Below are 19,523 nucleotides of genomic sequence, written 5' to 3'. Positions count from 1 at the left end.
GCGATGTTGCAAACATGGGCGTGAGACGTGGCAGTTGCAGAGGCTTGGCAACAATGCATATTGAAAGTAACGAGACCGAACTCCTGCCGGAAACGGCCGTTCCTAGAAGCCTACTTCTAGCTACTTTACATTATGCTTGATGCCTTGCGGTTGCAAGGGCAAGATTCAGTCCCTAAGGTATTCGGAACTCAGTCTAGAAAGGTTCGTCTCCAAGAAACCTCTGTGAGAAGATTCCTGAGACGCACCACTTAGAAGCTGCGACCAATGTACGAAAAGTACGACATGGAGTAGGCTTGGGAGCGTTTCAGTCTTTGATGAGCCTAGTCTAATATCTTCGATCTCTTCATCGTCGATTGCAGCGTGTAAATCCTAAACAAGCCGTTGTCGACCATCTAACGCAAAGGTGCACGTCTGGGTTCCGAGTAGGACTGTAGGATACATGATTGGGCTTACATAACAACGCAACTGGAAAAGCACGCACAAGGTCTGGGAAATGCTAGAGCATCAACGTCTGACCTGGATACTGAGAGTAGTGTGCTGATGTAGTTACTCGGTGATGCTTGACGGTGCTATATACACAAATGACGTGGCGGTCGTGCGAGGGGTATCTGGGTGAGGAGGTGGTGGCTTGTGGGAGCTGGGTGATGGTGCTCGTATGGTGCTTTGCTGTGCTGGGAGTGCAATGGGGTTGTCGTCGGTGGAGCCATCCTGGTCGGACGCCGGTGGGGCATTGTGACCTCTGATAGCTAGTAGTACAGCCCGGCGTGGATATTCTTCGGCCAGTCTGAAGTCTTTGACCCGCAGCGCTTGGTTCCGGCTTGGCTCCGGCTAGACTCCTACGATAACCGGTCGAGCTCAAGCGTGTTCGGATGTCAATACTGCAAGTAGCTGACTTCTCTTTAAGACAGATGAGCGGCTTGAGCGTTCCCGGTCTGTCGCTTCACTTGTTCCCGAGCCCAGCGAGCAGTCTCGATGGTACGCCCTTGGAACTCGCGATTGCTCTTCGTTTCCTTGATCATTTGTGTGATCCATTCGGCACGGTAGTAGTTGGCGTATTCGCCATTGGGGAATGTGTCTGCTAAGTCTCTGTGCCGGCGTTAGTCCGGCGATATTGCAAGACGCCCGCTTGATGACTTACCCAATGACGCCCATGGCAGAGCGTACGAGAGCCTCACTCCGGTTGGGGTCCTGAGCTATCACACTCAATATCGAGAATACTGACTCGACATACGGCATCAAGATTTGGGCTAAAGCTGGTCAGTCTGTTCTCACAAAAGGTGTTCAAATACATACGTTTGGTTTTCATCGCGAGGATAGCACCCGACCACGCGTCCATGATCCCTTCTCTCAATGAGATCACATAATCGAACATTTCGAAAGCGGCGCTCTCCCCCATCGTAACACTGGCGGCTGTCTGTAATACTTGAGCTACCACAGACAGGTACGTTTCAAAGTGCGATCCTATAGCCTGAGCAATGTCCCCAAAGGTTTGGAGGATAGCCGGTCTGAATTGATTACTGACGGATTTGTCCTGCACACGGGTCAATGCTGTAATCTTTCGCGACATTTCTAGTCACTTACACTGAGGTTTTGAAGTAGGTAGTTCATGAATGTGTCGCAGTATGGTTGAGACAGCTGTCCTAGTGCTCGAGTAACGTCGCTGACGAGTCCAATGGCCATGGCACATAATCCAGGCTCCTCTCGGTTACCTAGAGCATTGTACAAGAAGGAGCTGAACGAATTCATGTATTTTGCAAAGTCTTCTTCGAGCGCATTTGCCAAAGCCCCGACAGCGGCGAAGACGGTATCTGGAACGCTGGATTTGCTACCGACCGAACTCAGAATTTGCAGAAGCACGTTCATGATGCGGTCAGCTGCAGGCTTGATCTCCCCCTCCAGCCTTTGCACAATGGCCTTGAGACATCGACAATTAGTCCTTGAGATTTGTCCGCGAATGGAAGGTAACTTACAAGTAGAACACTGGTAAGGCTCGTCTGGATTTCCTCAAGCGTAATTCGATCCTCTACACTTACAATCTGCTGTTGCATGGGTATCGTCTTTTCCAAGCGCTCAAGAATCACTTCCGACAATTTGGCGACGATGGGAAGGCTGTCGTTTGCAGCATTCGTCACGAACGCATTCAGAACTTCATAGGCAGCCATCCGCAATTGGTTATCGGCCTCAGGACTACGAATTATCAGTAACATTCGTAAGCTTGAGGCGCATGACTTACCCCTCTGTCGCAGCAAGTAATCGCTGTATACTCTCTTGAAAGTGTGGTGACATAGGATTTTCTTGACAGCCTGGATCTCCTGAAAATCTCTCCGCAAGGTTCATTAAGGCCCAGCAACAGGAGCCTGCCATCTTCGGACTACTCGAGAGACCTCCGAAGAGAGCCCCAATAAGTGGTCGAAGATGTTCCTGAGGATCAATAGATTCCGAAACGTTCTCACAGATTCGACCCAGCGCGAACGCTGCTGAGTCTTTGACCTGGACAACAGGGTCGTCCATCATGCCAATTAGAACAGGCAAACCCTGTTTGATCAAGGGTTGGAGCATCTTCTCATCTGGACCTTCCATGATTGCACCGAAAGCTGAGACAGCCGCATCACGGAAATGCCAATCCGCATGCCGCAAGTTCACCTCCACGAAACTTAGCACCGTCTGTACGAGCTCTCCACCGACTGTCTGAGCATACAATTGCAGACATTGGTACGCTGCTCTCGAAATATTGTAATCCTCGTCGGAGGCGTCTTCATCTTGTTGAGCTAGGAGGTGTAGTAGTACAGGCACAACCTCGCGAAATGCTATCCGAGCGAATTTAAAAAACGGTCGTAACTCGGACCCTTCAGCGGCAGCCATAGCATTGTCGTCCTCAATGGCAATCTCCTCCTCGCAGACCGTGCACCAAAATTCGATCGCAAGCTTGGCCACATCTTCCTCCTGGTTCTTCATGCCCATAATAGTCAGTCCGAAGAGTGCCTTTTCCATGTAGAATTTCATTTTGTCATAGTAGAGACCCATAATCCGATTTAAGCAGCCGTAAGAACTGGCTTCAATGCGGTTATCTCCAGATTGAGTAGCTTCACAAATGACCTGCATGATATAATTCCGCTCTCCTTCATTGTCAAAGTTGGTCCGCACGAACTCTAAGGAGTCTGACAACGAGTTGATAGCCGCCAGTCGTACGTCCTTATTACTCTCCTCCTTCCGCGCGCCTTGGACGACGGCGGTAAGAATGGCGTTGGAATGTTGTACGAGGCTATCGCGCAGGTCCTGGTCCTCAGCTTCGCAAATGTAACCAATGGTCTGTAAAGAGGCCTGCTTGAGGTGGTCCGCGCCTTCGCCGACGTTCTCTACCAGAGCGGGCATCAATTCTTGCCACTGATTTCGTGGAATATCGATTGCTGCTATTGATGAGATAAACTGCGCTGCAGCCTGGCCTGCCCGTGTGTCCTTCGAAGCGAGTGTTTGCAGGGCCAGCTCCCTCACAGAGTTCTTGGTATTGACATCGACACTCTGAAGCCATCGTGACTGAATCTCGCGTAGACGAGTGTACTCTCGCGCTGAGAATGCGTTCTTCAGGGCAATACCGGCGGCTTGACGAACACCCGGTTGGGCTTTTTCATTTGCAAGTTCCTGCGCAAGTGTAATCAGATATGTTGACTAACATGATAGTCAGCTCTCAATCTATGATGCACACGGTTGCGGCGTCACGCCAAACAGTACGGAAAGACTCACAAAATTGAGCTCAGCTGCTTGGGACAGCTGCTGTTCTGCATTCTGACGTGCTGATGCATCTACACAATAATGATTAGCTCCGAGAACGTCGTTTTATTTCCCAAGACGCGCGAATTCGTGTACACGCACCTGGTGAGAAAGTGCTCTCAAGCACCTGGCTGACGTCCATGGTCCAGGAGGGCTAAGTTAAGTCACACGACTGAGTGCGCCGCCTGGGAGAAGATGACTACAAAGAGTCGAAGGGATGAGATCTTAGACAGTTGATAGCTAAGAGTCTTTTCAAGACGAGCCCGCCTGAATGCGTATGGGTATGAGTTTTCGACGTAAAATGGTGGGGTGTTGATATTGAGTGTCGAACAGGAAGCGAGATCTGAGACTTTTGGTGCTCACGGCGAAATTCTGCAACTGCTACTATTACTACAGCATTATTATTCCATGCAAAACTTTTTCCCTCCAAAAGTCTACCATTTATTTTGATTAGTCCACGGGTCAACTTATGAAGTGATCTTGAAGCTGGGACACTATGATCCAAGGCGCAGTGGCTTGCCCCTAGTCACTCCGCCGTCGACACATTGCCCGTCATTGCGGTTCTATGCATTGTGAGACGCTGAGCACTGCACCCTCCACATAGCGGAAAGTGGTTGGGTGTTCCTTGTCCCCCACATGAATGCTACTGTAGAGTGATCCTAATCCGATCACCTAAAATCCACCAAAGCATCTTCCAAACCCTGATCCAATCTTTCTGAAGCTGTGAGAGATGCGGGTTTTCTTCTCTCAAGACATGACCTCATCACTGCCCTCAGTCCTAGTATCTTGGACTTCCCCACCACTCGAAGAGCCGTCTAAGTCATATACTCTGTAATGGAATCTGTCTTGAGCAAGCACACAGATAACCCGTCTACCCTTCCTACCATTGACCTCCATTCTTTCTGGAGTCCAAGAGACTCCGTCCGGAAATTCCTGCCACATATATGCGCTGGCGACGTCTGGTCTCGAAAGGTCAATGCTGGAATGGTCAGTATTGCCATCCATGCGTTGCCCGACGTTCCTTTCGTTGATCGTAGCATACGCCAATTTACCGGAGGCATTGGCTGATTCTCGGTATGGGATTCTGAAAAGCTGAGAAGAAGCTTGGAGAAGTCTTAGCTAAAGCGACGGGTAAGCACAATACCATCAGCAGGCTTACACTCTGCGGAGACAGCCAACACCAATTCATCATCATCGACGAATTTGACATCTCTGAACTCCCAACTAGCCGTCTTGATTACAGCACCTTCCACGCTCTTTGTAGAGCTCATCCCATTCTTGATTTCCAACACGATTCTATAGATACGCACTAGTCTTGGCTTAGCATTTTCCACATAGTGGTATTCACAAAATCATACCATCGCTTTGATGAGTCACAGGACCTAGAACTACGTAAAGGACCAATTCTTTCTTCTCCCCAACAAGCTTTCACATCGAAGCATCAGCGAAAGCGTCTGGCATCATAGGTAGGCGTATCAATACCTCATGCAACATCCTCATGTCCATACAGGACGGGACGCCCTTTTGAAGATAAACGGGCGCACCGAATCTCACACTTCTTCTCTGCGTTTCTGCAATCCTTTTGAAAATAACATTGCATTGCGTATCAAGTTTTTTCATCAGTGCATCAAGAGGGGGAAGTTGGCTGGCAGAGGAGTCTTCCCTGCTGGCGTTCTGGAGCCCCCGTTTGGATAGCTCGAACAAGGACCTTCCTTCCCCTGCCAGATCCCGTGGGGGTTTCTCCTCCGCACGCGCTTCCAAGATGAAGAAGCTGGCAAGTTGACTTTGCGTCATGGCGCCTTGGATATACTCGAGCGTACTAGCGTGATCAAGGTTGACATCTTTCTCTGCGAACTCTGCCACGCTTGCATCGGAGGCCTGGATTTCAATCTCCTGGCGCAGCCAAGCGGAAAAGGCAAGGAATTGACGGAGTTCCGAACCAGAAGTGATAAGGATCTGGTGTGCCATAAGTTGGAGACAACTAATAGTGTCTAAAACATCGTCGAATTCTTGTGTTGACAGCCCAAGATTGGCATTTGAGAGTTGGAACCTCGACAAGCCACGAAGCCGGCTCACGAGAACGGTGAACCTCTCTAGTGCAGGCAGCAGATTCTCATGAGCGAGGCGCCGCACACTTTCGTAACCAGTCGTTGTGGCCTTCTCCCATCGCTTGTGTCCCTAGGGGATGGTCATCAGTTGACAACTCGCAAATATAGAGTATCGTGAGATTGAATACATACCCTTTCTCCCAACTGATCTACTAACCATTCTTTGACTTCAGGATAGCAATCCCCAGTGACGACGAGATGATACGCAGCTTGCATCCAGTTGTAATCTGCCTGCTCTTGTAAACTCTCCTCAATGTTGGCGATGTATTTGCTGGGCAAGTCTCGAGAGGTTTTGAAATCATGATACATTTGTCGTTGGACTTGATGAATGTAGCGTAGGACGTTGTGGAGCTGTGTAGATTTTGATGCCAACAAGGACAAATATCTTCCAGCATTCGATAGCAAGCGGAGATCAAGTGGCACGATGTGCAGTTCTTCTTGGTCTTCGATGGGAGCTGAAACGAGCATGGAATGAGTCGTAGAATAGGGGTGAGAGCAGTGCAAAATCGGTCTGCAGTTCCGGAATCCACGAGACGCCTGCTGCAGGTTGAAACTACCGATCTCAAAGGAGTCATAGATACTGAGGTGGACAGTACCATCTTCAAACCCGACAAGAAGGATGTCTGCAGAATCAGTCGAGCCAATTGTCAGCGGCTGAAACAAAGTGTCTAACGATGCTCGAGAACTGAAGATGTCATCCCTACGTCTTTTCAGCCTTTGTAGCTGTTATTCCCTCCATCTCTGGCACCTACTCAATTCCTCCAGGAGACAAAGGACTCAGCTTAGGCAAGGATGCCTCTACATCAAGCAAAGCTAGGTCCAGAGGTAGATTTGGCACACTATCCATGGACTTCACTCGAGGATTCTGACTTATCATATCATCCAAGGTCACTCCATCTTTGAATTTATCGAGCTCCCAGCCAACTTTGTTACCGTCAGTAAAATTGATGCCCCATCCTAGGCAGCATATCTGGGACTTCGAGTACGCAGAGCAGTCTATCTGGTGAACCGTTTTTCCGGTATGGGCGTTTGTCAGAATAAGGAAATTATTGTCGTATGCAGTAGCAAGTGATTGACCTCGAGGAGACTCAGTACTCAAAGGTTGCGTAAAAGGGAGCACAGGGAAGGGAAATGTTTGACTAACCACTAGGTTTCCACTTGATTTGCTTTATTCCGTTACCAGATTGTTTGTTTGCAATGCCGAAGACCTGTTGCCCATTCAATCTGTAGACATAAATATGCTCGTCAATCGACGCCAATGCAATCAAGTCCATAGATGGGCAGTATGCCAGATGTCTGGGATTGACTGCAGGCTGCACCAGCTTCTCCGCCAGTGGACCAGCCATGCTGCTAGAATGACAGCAGAATGTGCCCGCTCTTTTCTCTTCATACCTCATTCATCGAGACTTGGCTAGGTCAACAACGTGGTAGGGCTGCCATACTACTCTACTTTATAAGTGCTAGGGGGCCAGTTTCTTGGCACTGTTGCAACAAAATGTTGATGGCCATCAGCGTCTGTTCGCCGCGCGCTGTGAGGGTCACCATATCCGCTTGAGCCGTGTTGGATGGTTTCAGCTACAGAATTGCGCTGGAACAAACTTCTTATGCATTCTACATATGTGTGGTACTCGTACTGCAAGGCACTTTTGCCCCATGAATATACCTTTGGTAGCAGGGAGTGCCATCCAGCCAGTGCGAGGCCAAATCTTCAGGCAACATCAGACCTCGCTGGCAATAGCCATGATTATAGACGCCTTTTAACTGTCATAATGCTTTATTCTATCAAATAGGAATCTGCAACGGATTTGACGTCTTTGGTAAAGGACATGTCTTGCTCCATCTCTAATAATGTTACCGACGTGACCTGTTTTCTACGTTTTAGTCTTGTGCATTGACTGCAATGGGGTAGGACCTACGTCAACGTCCACGAATGGTTTGCTCTTTGAAAAGCGCACGCTCATTGGGAAGAACTCGGCCTCATCTTCTGCTTGGGCCTCGAATTCGAAGGCTCCCGTTGCATTGGACTCGTCCACTGTACCGATCGTCCATTCCAAACTATCCCCTGAGACTTCATACACAGCATCGAAGCTCGATATAGCTGGCTCACTGGTGCTGTACGGAATGGTCACGACCACATCATGCAGGCTGTCGGATCCAGTCATTTCGTATTCAACGGTGATTGTAAAGGACTCGTCTGAGCCCTTGTTCACCCATACGGTAAAGGTAATCGGAAGGACACCGCTAGTATCAGCTGGAGCTGTCGCGCTCCATCGCAAGACACCAACTGAGTTGTTCGCGGGAAATCCCTTTGAGGTATCTTTAAGTTGAATCACCTTCGAGGTATTGAATTGTCCCCTGTCTACATTAGGATGGGTTTTGAATTGCGCCCCTTGGCTAGCATTGGCAACCAGATCGAGCTTGACCTTTGTTAGAGCCGGATCAGAAATGCGTAATTGCAGGTCTCCTTTGACGCTAAAAGACTTGAGGATTCCATCTCTTGATAACTTGGCAGATATTTTCTCGTCAACAGTTGCATGGATGGCATCGCGATCGACTGATGAAGAGACACGTGTCGAGGGTGCCCTTTCTGCTGCTGTGATGGGCTGTGAGTTCGACACCAGGGGGGCCGACTCTTCAGCCTGTGTACCGAGATCTCCTCTCACTCGCTCAAACATGTCTATGGTCTTTGATTTCTTACCCAACTGCATGCCCTTGCCTTTGGGAGCAGACGCTCTGCAACATCGTCAGTTGAGTTGTATGTTGTTCACTTAGGTAGACTAACTTGAAAGATTTGTTCCTTTCAGCCTCGTAGCTGTCGTAAGTGCTCAGACCGGCGGGTCGAGGAGGAGGAGTGTAGGTTGGATAAGACGGTGCTCGAGGAGTAGCGGAGCGTCCACTGCGTGACATCTCCTTTCGTTGAAGCTCGAGCTGTTTGGCTTTCCTCTTGCGCTCTTCCGTAGCTTCGAGCTCCTTGTTCTGAGGCTTGGTCAGCCAATATCATCTAAAAGTATCCACAGAACTAAGACATACCCTCGATATTATCTCTTGTATCCTCTCTTCATGGCTTTCCATTTCAAGAAAGGTCTTGATCTGGCTCAAGGACAGGTTCTCCCGGTAGCCCAAAGTGACAAGCTCATCGAAGGCGCTAAGCAACTCGTAGGCATTTCGAAGGATCTCCCTCTCGTCCAAGCTTTTGCAGATGCTCGTCACAACCTGGGCGAAAAGGTGCAAAGAGTCGATGTCCTGCAAGATGTTGGATTGCCGATTGGTGATGAGAACCATGTAAAGTTCGTCGAGTGGCTGATAGACATAGCGAACGTTGTCTTGCTCCACGGTAGTATGCTGCGTGCCAGAGTCGGCGAGCTTTGGGAAGGATGCCAGAAGCCCCTCAATCCTTGAGCGTGCTACTTCACGGAATTGGCGTGACAATACCGCTTTACCTCCCCGCGTACAAATGGAAGCAGCAAGCACCACCTAAGATTATTTAGCACTCGGAACCAGAAAGGTGTGGACAATGATCTCACCATCTTCGCACAGATCCAATGGATATAGATTCAATTTCAAGAGAAACAATACATAGCCTTCAGCGTTTTCCTAACAGGAGAGAGCACTATCAGGATCGCAGCTTGCCTTCAGGCTGTAGCGAATTGTTGAGACGTGGTAGGTTTCACTGTACTTACTTTCTGTGGTCTAGGAAAGCTAACATTGCGATTGATAGGAGCAGGACGCGCTAAAGCAATCTCCGTATTTCTGGCTCCACCACCTCTTTCTTCGCCTCTCCGAAGTCCAAACCAAACGTTCACGGTCGGCCTACACCGCTACCCCCGCTGTACCAATCCTTTCCAGACGACAACACTACGGCAGCATCCAGTTATTCAAAACTATTCTCACAGCTTGTGATAGAGCACAAAAACCGACACAGATTTCCCACGCTTCCAACACTTCTTCCTACTTGAAGCCCAAATAAAATGAACAGAAACACGTCTCCTGGCATCCCTCAATCATGACAACTCTGCAACTGCAATTTGCCCCACGCTTCCAAGCGCCAAATGCCGAAGACCCAATGGAGCTCACATCAGATATAGATCAGCGCGCTGGAGCCGGTGACGATATTGACATTGATCTTGACCTCACTGGCGACAACCCCCAGGATGTCGAAGATGAATTCATGGATGAAGAGAATATGAACACTCTTGCTTATTCAACATCTGTGGATGGACAGGAAACTCATGCCGCCAATGACGACGAGATGGGTGATGTTAGCTACGCGCAGGGGCAGGTTAACGAAGGGTCATCTGTACGCGACGAAGATATCGAGGATGCGGAATACACTGGGCCTGACCTGGATGAGGACACGATCGTTGAGCCAGACATAGATCATCCGAATGAGCAATCTGAGGAACCATTTGCCAATTATGAGGACATCGTTGGGAACCAGGACCACGAGCAAGATTACCAAGAACAAGAGTATAACGAACGAGGGCATCACGAACACCCGTCCATGTCCGAATTAAAATCTGGTGACATCGAGAGGGCCCTTCCAAATGGCCAAACGGGACTGCCGAATCCTGGTCACGCTGTTGCCGAGGTAGCAACGAGAGAGACATCCGATAGGTACGATGTCGAGGTCAGCAAAGAAGCCACAGTCAAACACGGGGCGGCAGAAGAAACTTCGGAACCCTCTGATGTTGAGGGGCCCACATTGGCCCCAGAAGCCAAGCTTGAGCAGGTAGGAGAAGAATTTCTGCCGGCCTCATTAGATCAAAAAATTGTGGTTCAGTTGAACGTCGAAGGATCTCACACCCAAGAGGAAGACCCTCTGAACAGTCCTGTTCACCTGCATCCTGTCATGTTGGACTACCAAGGGAACGAAATGTTCTTATTTCCTCCCGTAGACCAAAATGGAGAACACGCTGCCACATTCTTATTAACAGACGAACGGCTTGCTTACAGCCCTATTGGGGATCTTCTCGAGGCCTGTAGGGGCATTCTTAAAGGAAGTTTGAGCGAGCTCGACGAATTGACAATCAACATTGATGGCTTGGACCTTCATATTAGCGAAGTGAGTCAAGGATATCTCTCAAAGGGTATCTTCTTTGCTCATGTAAACAGTCTACAATAGAATCCACGAGTACAAGGCTCTCGGAAGTCATTGAACTCTATGTTCATTTGCAACAGAACGATGGACTAGAAGACCCCCCACCCCTCTACATGGACCTTACCTCTAGGAATAGATTTTCCCGCCGTCTTGACCTCCTACAGAATGCCGCAATCGAAGGGAAAGGGTTCTCCCAGCTGAAGTCGTCCCAAGAGACTGAGAATGATGGGGACCACAGGACTGAACGAGAAACAGACTCGTCGAGCCATATTGCCGTGCTATCGAGGAACGAGACTTATTCATCCGAGCAACGACTAAGAGAAGATGCGGAGGAGAGCATATATCAATGTGATTTGCATAGCAACCCGCTGCCTTCAGAGAACCCTCTGCTAGGGACTGATTCTGCTGCCCAAGGGACGCAGTCATACCCCGTCACGCACGTTGCGCACGAAGAAATCGATCGTACAGAGCCTCAGCTTGGCAGTGACAACAACCCCCACAAAGCAGGAATTAGTGTTGGATTTTCAAGCGAGGCCGCAGGGTCCAAGGAATCTCTTGAATTTGCACAGCCTTTGGCCGGTGAATCAGAACTTCAGAAAGCGGAAGAATCTATCGTGGAAGATGGGGATTTCATTGATTATGAAGACGTCGAAGAGCTAGAGCGTGGCACCTCAAGCGCGTCGTCTACTTTACAAGGTGATGCTATTGACGTTAGTGCAGTCCAGGATCGCACCGTCCCCAACGAGCCAGTCATTGCAGACAATCAGGAGCACCGATATCCCCATGATGTCCAGGAAAATTTCGTTGCAGACGAAGAGATTCCACACAAATCTGTGGACCAGAAGGATACCAGTGACGTTGGCGTACCTACCGAAGAAGAACAATTCAATCTTGCGGAAAATCTATCCCAAGATTCTGACGACCAGGGCCAGAGTCTCTCCGGGCAATTCAATGAAGAAGAGGAAGCACCAGAAAATGAAGATGCTAGCATCTCCCAAGAAACAGAGTTACGGCCTAGTGTCAACGAAGATGATGATCAACATAAAGCTTCCGTGCAGTATGAGGACGACGCAAGATCTTACCGGCACCACACAATGCATGAGCACGCAGATAAGATCGAAGGTGACTTGTATCTAGTAGCTGACACAAATTTCAACGGTGAAATTGAACATGACTCTTCGACGCATCCAATCCAATCTGAGTTTATTGGATCTGGGAGGAGTTTCCGCGATGATGACCTGAGGGAAGTAAACAATTTGGAAGCGGAGAATGAGCTCGAAGAAACCGATAGGTCATTAGCTAATGACGACAATGACGACATCCCTCAGCCGCCGGAGGGAGTGAATATACGACCATCTTTTTTCGTCGACGAGTCTGCACAAACACAAGAAGATGATGATGAGATTACCTACGAGGACGAGGAATACGATACCGACTTTCCCCTTGAGCCAGCGAAGGCAGAGCACAACGTCGCAACCAGTCCTGGATCTCTCAAGCGTGCTCGAAGTCTCCACGAAGACGACGACGCGTTAGAAGAGGATCTTCAAGGTAGGGATCATCCTTTGGAACTTCGGTATCAAAGTTCAAGATAGGCTAACGGCTCTTACAGGTACTAAACGCGTCCGGTCTGGATAAACTTGGAACGCCATGAATCCGTCATGGCTCTCATCTTCTGATGCGCAATGACTTTTATCTGACCCTTCGAGTACTGGTCCATTAAGACCTTTTCCACCCATCGTCCTCACATCGACAACACAATCAGCAAATTAACCACAGCCTTCCTAGCGCTTCAGTACCGCCATCTGGTCTTTTGGTCGTCGAGGAGGTGCATGACCACAAACCACACTCTTGCTTGCTCAACCTGCCTACACCTACTAGGTTTCTTATGGCCTCTTTGTTCCTCAAGAGGAAAGGTAGGTCGGTGCGGTAAGTTCATGGCATTCACAGACCCGCCATTTCACCGCTTCTCTGTTCACTATGTCTTCCCCCCTTTCCCTTTTACACGCGATACCCCCGGATATTTCGCATGGATTGCAAGGCATTCGAGTGCCTGCGAATTGCAAGGCTAGCTGACATTTCTTTTCCCCTGCTCTCCTGGAGATTCTATCGAGTTCCTCGGCGTCGGCGTCTCCTTACTGTGGCGATAATGCATGGTTGGAGTCTGCGCATAAGGTGGCTGAATTCGTTGTTAGTAAGGCGATGCCGCCAATGCGTTTCTTGGCTAGATTTAGGTGGCCTGTGGCACCAAGGAGAATTCTATGAAAGCTTTGACTGCAGAACTTCAACAATCCAGGCCACTTCACCTCAAATGACTCGTTTACTTATTGGCACATTGTCAGGGGGTAAAGTGGCAGATTGGCAATGCTGCAGTAAGAGTGTCAATATGTGACAGGTATCAGTCCAGCACAGGTTTTCTCGGACTGAGATTCTCTTCCCCAGGAGTGTTTGGGCAATGACCTGTTCTCTTCAGCAGCAAGTTCAGTAAATGCCCAGGGACGCAACAGCTCTTCTTCCCTACCCTTCCTTAGCCTTTGACTCTTTTAGTGCTTGAGCGACATTGTTCCCTTGATAAGTTGCAACGAGACTAGCTGTGAAGGATATGGACAGACGATATACGTAGAGTCATTCAGCAATTGCAAGTTGTCGCTGTGCTGCACCTCTGGTATTTACTCGGCGCTCGTCCGATTCCCAGAGTTAAAATACCTAGAATCTTTGATACCGCTAATTAACGGGCCGGGCAGGTCAAGATTTAGTTTCCGCATTGTGGACACCTAAAATAAAGTAGAGAAAAGTACGAGTAGGACTGTACTCTGGGTAAAGAGTCCTTTTGTTTCCAGTAATGAACACCCTTTGCTCCCCATTGTTCATTGATCCGTCCTGAGACACAGTTCATCTGCCCTCATTCATATTTCGAGATATGGTACACCTGCATTCATTTTAGCTAATTAGCCGAATCAACGAACCACCTCCCGGTCGCTGTTACCCTCCTTGTTGCGAATCTCCTTGCCAAGCTCTCAGGTACCGTACCTCGACTCTAGGCACCATCAAATTGAAAAACCCGCCAAACTCTCGAGTTCATTATTACATGAGTCCTATACAGTGTCGACGGGAGGCTTGATCGAGGACATCAGACGATCTGCCGCGCTGGCGCTGCGTGGCCATTAAAAGCGATCAAGAAAAGCTGGCAACGACTCAATTCGAGCCGTTGGAGTAGGCCAATTCCTTGCCAGGCCAAGATGGTGGAGGACAAATATGTCGGCTTGGCTTTGGCCATACTGTCGACGATGGCCATTGGGACAAGCTTTGTCATAACTAAAAAAGGGTTACTGGAGGCAAGCGAGCGGCATGGATTTGAAGGTGAAGGCTTTGCATATTTGAAAAGTCCTACGTGGTGGGGCGGCATCGTGACCATGGTACTCGGTGAAGTGGCCAATTTCGCAGCATATGCTTTTGCGCCGGCCATACTGGTAACGCCGTTGGGAGCGCTCAGTGTTTTGATCGGTGCCGTACTGGGGTCATACTTTCTCAAAGAAGATTTGGGTACGCTGGGGAAACTTGGATGTGCCTTATGTCTCATTGGGTCTGTCATAATAGTGCTGCATGCACCCCCGGATAAGGAGATTCAAACTGTGGATGAGATATTGCAGTATGCCATACATCCAGGTACGGCCTTCTTTTCCTGCGTGCGTTTCAAGGGGCTAACGGTCCTTGTTATTGCAGGTTTTCTTCTCTACTGTGCTGCGGTTGCCATCTTCTCCAGCGTTATGATCTATAAGGTCGCTCCAAAGCATGGAAAGAAAAACCCTCTGATATTTATCTCAATCTGTTCCACGGTTGGATCTGTATCCGTCATGTCAGTCAAGGCTTTCGGTATCGCCTTGAAGTTGACTTTGAACGGGAACAACCAACTTACCCACCCATCGACTTACGCTTTTGCCATCGTCACTGTATGTTGCATATTGACCCAGATGAACTACTTTAACAAAGCTCTTAGTCAGTTCTCAACTTCTATGTACGTTCTGACCAGAGTATTCGAGCGAAATTCGCTAATGGGTTCAAAGAGTCAATCCGCTATACTATGTTACCTTTACGACTTTCACATTGGTTGCGTCTTTCATCCTCTTCCGGGGTTTCAATACAACTGATGCGGTGAACACTCTTTCTCTTTTGAGCGGATTCTTGGTGATATTCACGGGAGTCTACCTGTTAAACCTATCACGTGGCGATCCCGACGGTCAAAAACTTCTTAATGGCCATATCTCGGGTGGAGTTCCTACGGACGGGATAACAGGCCTGCAGACTCGGAGAAGCATGCAGTTACGTCGAAGCATAGATGCTAGTCGAGCTAGCACTGGTAGTGCCGGCTTTGGCTCGAGAGGGGAAAGAGGAGTATTGATGCACTCATTCGAAGAGAACAACGTCGGACTCGGCCTAGAGGAACTCGCGGAGGACAGCGATGAAGACCAAGGACTGAGCCGTTCAAGTGTGAACAGCATGAATGGACGATACAACGGTACCCATCGACTTAAAGGAGATGATCGATAAAACAGGCATCTTCCATAGTTTTGGTTTACATGAAAGATTGTTCCTCCATCATGCCCCTGAAAGCCAGCATGGGTCCGACATTCGTCAGAATTTGACGAGCGGGAACAATGGCTATGCATTGGTTGGCGTCTTGATCTTGCACCAGAGCCAATTTTTGGAGCGTGTGTATGTTTGTATATGTCTGGCATGGATACCCAAGGTGGTATGTTGGCGCATCAGAGTATCTGTGTAAATATTCCTGGGTCGAACAATGAATCTTGCAACGCCCAAGTTACATACTCGTATCTGACTACATGTACATAGTCTCCTCCAAGGGTACGCTAGCTCGCTTAGATTGTGTAGGGCTGAAAGACCAGATGGGGAAACCTCGGTCTACATCCGTACATAGGCATGACATCCGAGGGGTCCGAGGTTCGTTGACAGGCTTCCAGAGCAATAGCAACTCCTCCGACCAACCTATTCGCAGATTATCATACCGCACTGCTACAACCACGAAGTAGCTATGCCTGGTCTCGCAAGAAAACTGGTGGTTGTTGCTGCGGTCGAAGGCTTGATACTACACCCACCGGGTTCACGTAACCAGCGAAGCCTGGAGATCAAATATACCACGCACGAACTCTCTTTACACCAAGCACGAACTCTCCCATACTCTGCACTCGCAGACCCTTCGTCGTCCACCGAATTCCATGGCATTGTTGGTAGTCAATTCAAATGCGAGTAAGAGAGAGCTTCACTAACGTTGTTGCGCTTGTAGGACTGCTCACGGTTGCTCCGCTCTCTTACCTAGTTACCATTTTAAGTCGCGAACAAGTAGCGCAAGTACGAGGTTCCCCCATCTATGTTATTACAGATGTCGCTTTGATACCTCTATCTTCGCAATTTGAGGCAAAAAGGGCCATCAACCAGGCAAAGGAAAGCCTGAAGAAGTCCGGCCAACATGGAGCCCTATCCCCAGATAGCGACATTTCGGATGACAATGAAGCTCACGTCGAGGCTGGCCAACCTGAACACGATGACCAAGTATCGCCAGCATGCGCAGGTTCGTCAATCAAAGAGGACCCTTCGGCAATACGACCATTCGGTCCGGCACGGAACGCCAGCAGCGTTGCCGAAGACGTAATTGGGAAAAAAGGTCAATATGGCCGTTTCGCAGAGAGATGGTTTTCAAGGAAAGGCTGGACCACTGAGAAGCGAAGGGCACAAGGGATGTCTGTTGACGGCGTTGAGAAGCCGGTAATATCGAGCAGTCAGGGGACAGGTTTGCACCTCCCGCAATACAAAAACCCGTCGTCAGCGACAACGCTTGACGGTGCGAAGAGCTCTGACCGGACATCCGATCTCGAAGTACCGAATCAGGCAGGCGAGAGTGATATGTTGGGTAGCCTACCCACAAATGTGACCAATACCCTGCTCCCCAAGCTTCTACGAACGACGCGAATGCTATTAGGATCTCGAAGCTTCTTCTTTTCTTATGAGCTAGATATCACCCGGAGACTGGGAACGAATGATAGTAAAGGCTCCGAGATACCATTACACAAGTCTGTTGATCCAGTGGTCAGTCAATGATTCAACTTTATCTGTATAAGAAACGTTCTCAGACAAATGACCTGTTCTAGTACTTTTGGAACCAACATCTAGCACTACCGTTCATCGATGGCGGACATCAGTAAGCAGGCTTTCGTGTGCTTCATCCGAGTTAGTACCAGAATTGAGCCGCAAAGTATATCATAGATCAAAAACTCGCATCACTTCCTGTTCATCACCTGGGATTGCTTAAAAAGTCAAATTAGAACTACTAGAAATCCTGCTGACTCTAGAAATTCTAGTATGTTTGTATTGCCTTTGATGCAAGGCTTCGTTGGTCAGCGGGCTTTTACCGTTAACAGGCAGCCCGACAAGCTTTCAGAAGCTATAGTCCGCACAGAAGAAGACACCAATAGTTTCATTGAAGCCCAAAGGAAAGAAGAGTCTGTTCGACAAGATTTAAACTTCTTGATAACGCTCATCTCACGTCGCAGTACAAAACGTCCTGGCCTTCGATATCTCCGTAGAGGTGTTGATGATGACGGCGACACAGCGAACAGTGTGGAAACGGAGCAAATACTATCCAAGGTATCGTGGGAGCCCTCCGAAAAGGTTTACTCGTTCACACAGATTCGTGGCTCCATCCCTTTGTTCTTTTCACAGTCCCCCTATTCTTTCAAGCCTGTACCAGTCTTGCAGCATTCATCGGAGACAAACCACAAAGCATTCAGGCGGCACTTCTCCAGCATTATTGGTAGATATGAAGATGCACAGATCGTGCTTCTGGTGGACAAGCATGGCGGTGAAGCAGAAATCGGTCGTAAATACGAGGAATATACCCGAGAGATCAATGCAGAGAACGGCGTTGCTGGGCGGCAACTAGGCTTCGAATGGTTCGATTTCCACCGCATGTGCCGCGGCATGAAATTTGAAAATGTCAGTCTTCTCATGGACTCCCTTGGCGAGAGACTCGATGCATTTGGGGAGACTGTCGATGTTGGAGGCATTGTCCGTCAAAGACAATCTGGTATACTTCGTACGAACTGCATGGACTGCCTTGATAGGACGAACGTCGTTCAGAGCGCCTGCGGTCAAAGAGCTTTGGAAAAGCAGCTGCAGGAAGAGGGTGTTCTAGTCGACCTTCGCACAGATGCGACCACGCAGTGGTTCAATACCTTATGGGCTGACAACGGTGATTCGATTTCCCGCCAATATGCGAGCTCAGCAGCCCTCAAGGGAGATTATACTCGTACCAGACAGCGTAACTACCGTGGCGCGATCAATGATCTTGGACTCACACTTTCAAGATATTTCAACAACATTATATCAGATTACTTTTCGCAGGCTGCAATAGACTACTTACTTGGTAACGTGAATGCACAGGTCTTTGAGGAATTCGAGACAGACATGATGAGTAGGGACCCTGGATTTTCGATGCAGAAAGTGAGGGCAAATGCGATTGAAACAAGTTCCAAGATTGTTATAGCAGACCAAAGCGAAGACATTGTTGGGGGCTGGACCTTGTTGAGCCCACGCGAGCAAAACACAGTGAAGACGTTCCCTTTTCAAGAAACCGTACTCCTCGTCACAGACATAGCTTTATACCGGGTCAGCTTTGACTTTAACATCGAGAAGGTATCCTCTTTCGAAAGGATCGATCTTCGAAGCATTACGGGAATAATTCGCGGAACATACATAACATCGACATTAACGGCGGCACAGGTCGACGAATCTAGGAACGTTGGCCTGGTGATAAAGTACAGACCGGGCAAGGAGGACATTGCGCGAGTAAATACCAGGTCATTAAGCAGCGCTGTAGAGTTGGACGGTGCCAGAGACGCCGATGTTGAGGGTGTTTCCGGTCAAGGCATTGATAAAGAGGAGGTATCTAGCATGAAGATCTTGGCATTCAAGGCTCTCCCTGCGCGCTCAAGTTTGGCTAGTGTCGAGGGCCAGGAGAAAAGCAGGATGAGTGAGAAAGAAATCGTGAATATTGTATGTGATGAGGTGCAGAGGGCGGCACTTGGCAGTAAGGTGTCGGGCTTCGTCGAGGACAAAGACATCGTATCTTTGCAGGAAGCAAGGAAGAATACCGGATTGTTGGAACAGTGGGGCCATTCTCTGAAGAAGATGGTTTGGGCTTAGGCTAGGGCTTTGTACATTAATGTTACGTTTGAAGACACAAGGATGGGGCAAAGTAGAGAATGGATAAGTGTGTTCGTGATGTGTACATATGCATATGAGCACAAGTGTGAGGTGAGAGTGGGAGACTAACAGCCCTCCAACAGCCCTCCATGTGAAAAGCACTACTCGTACCGTCGTACACGGTACGGTCCCCTCGGCGGCTTCTCTGCAGCTTCACTAGCGCCCTCTGGGCCTCTTCCCGTCCTACCTCCCTTGGTATTTATTTCTCCCACTATTCTCAGTCCTCGACGACCGTTTGTGCTTACAATAGCATAGCCATCGAATCCTATGCCACC

At 48.9% G+C, this 19,523-nt stretch overlaps 6 protein-coding genes across 6 annotated transcripts; 3 read left to right on the top strand and 3 right to left on the bottom strand.

Moving 5' to 3' along the window:
- Positions 1-899: 899 nt before the first annotated feature.
- On the bottom strand, positions 900-3,910 carry HO173_003481 (uncharacterized protein; the record flags this gene model as incomplete). The annotated part of the gene is made up of 8 exons (XM_037305407.1): positions 900-1,086; positions 1,139-1,247; positions 1,294-1,531; positions 1,582-1,914; positions 1,971-2,187; positions 2,234-3,666; positions 3,742-3,800; positions 3,871-3,910. 8 exons carry the CDS (start codon positions 3,908-3,910, stop codon positions 900-902), a joined length of 2,616 nt encoding a protein of 871 aa, XP_037167815.1.
- Positions 3,911-4,515: 605 nt separating this feature from the next.
- HO173_003480 (uncharacterized protein) lies at positions 4,516-7,222 on the bottom strand (the record flags this gene model as incomplete). The annotated part of the gene is made up of 7 exons (XM_037305406.1): positions 4,516-4,871; positions 4,928-5,077; positions 5,127-5,193; positions 5,251-5,946; positions 6,009-6,576; positions 6,629-6,953; positions 7,021-7,222. The coding sequence occupies 7 exons, from the start codon at positions 7,220-7,222 to the stop codon at positions 4,516-4,518; spliced, it is 2,364 nt and encodes a 787-aa protein (XP_037167814.1).
- Positions 7,223-7,650: 428 nt separating this feature from the next.
- Positions 7,651-9,403, bottom strand: HO173_003479 (uncharacterized protein; the record flags this gene model as incomplete). Its single annotated transcript, XM_037305405.1, has 5 exons — positions 7,651-7,740; positions 7,793-8,609; positions 8,659-8,852; positions 8,907-9,350; positions 9,401-9,403. The coding sequence occupies 5 exons, from the start codon at positions 9,401-9,403 to the stop codon at positions 7,651-7,653; spliced, it is 1,548 nt and encodes a 515-aa protein (XP_037167813.1).
- A 476-nt stretch (positions 9,404-9,879) lies between these two features.
- HO173_003478 (uncharacterized protein) lies at positions 9,880-12,609 on the top strand (the record flags this gene model as incomplete). Its single annotated transcript, XM_037305404.1, has 3 exons — positions 9,880-10,938; positions 10,989-12,522; positions 12,584-12,609. The coding sequence occupies 3 exons, from the start codon at positions 9,880-9,882 to the stop codon at positions 12,607-12,609; spliced, it is 2,619 nt and encodes an 872-aa protein (XP_037167812.1).
- Positions 12,610-14,210: 1,601 nt separating this feature from the next.
- HO173_003477 (uncharacterized protein) lies at positions 14,211-15,519 on the top strand (the record flags this gene model as incomplete). The annotated part of the gene is made up of 3 exons (XM_037305403.1): positions 14,211-14,637; positions 14,695-14,986; positions 15,036-15,519. 3 exons carry the CDS (start codon positions 14,211-14,213, stop codon positions 15,517-15,519), a joined length of 1,203 nt encoding a protein of 400 aa, XP_037167811.1.
- A 390-nt stretch (positions 15,520-15,909) lies between these two features.
- Positions 15,910-19,188, top strand: HO173_003476 (uncharacterized protein; the record flags this gene model as incomplete). The annotated part of the gene is made up of 5 exons (XM_037305402.1): positions 15,910-15,930; positions 15,986-16,217; positions 16,274-17,073; positions 17,136-17,185; positions 17,346-19,188. The coding sequence occupies 5 exons, from the start codon at positions 15,910-15,912 to the stop codon at positions 19,186-19,188; spliced, it is 2,946 nt and encodes a 981-aa protein (XP_037167810.1).
- Positions 19,189-19,523: the final 335 nt, after the last annotated feature.

Source organism: Letharia columbiana (assembly GCF_014066305.1).
Source record: "Letharia columbiana isolate WasteWater2 chromosome Unknown Sc0000008_s0, whole genome shotgun sequence".
Taxonomy (NCBI): Eukaryota; Fungi; Ascomycota; class Lecanoromycetes; order Lecanorales; family Parmeliaceae; genus Letharia; species Letharia columbiana.
The sequence above is the reverse complement of the archived record's forward strand: the minus strand, read 5'-3'. Positions and strand labels throughout refer to the sequence as shown.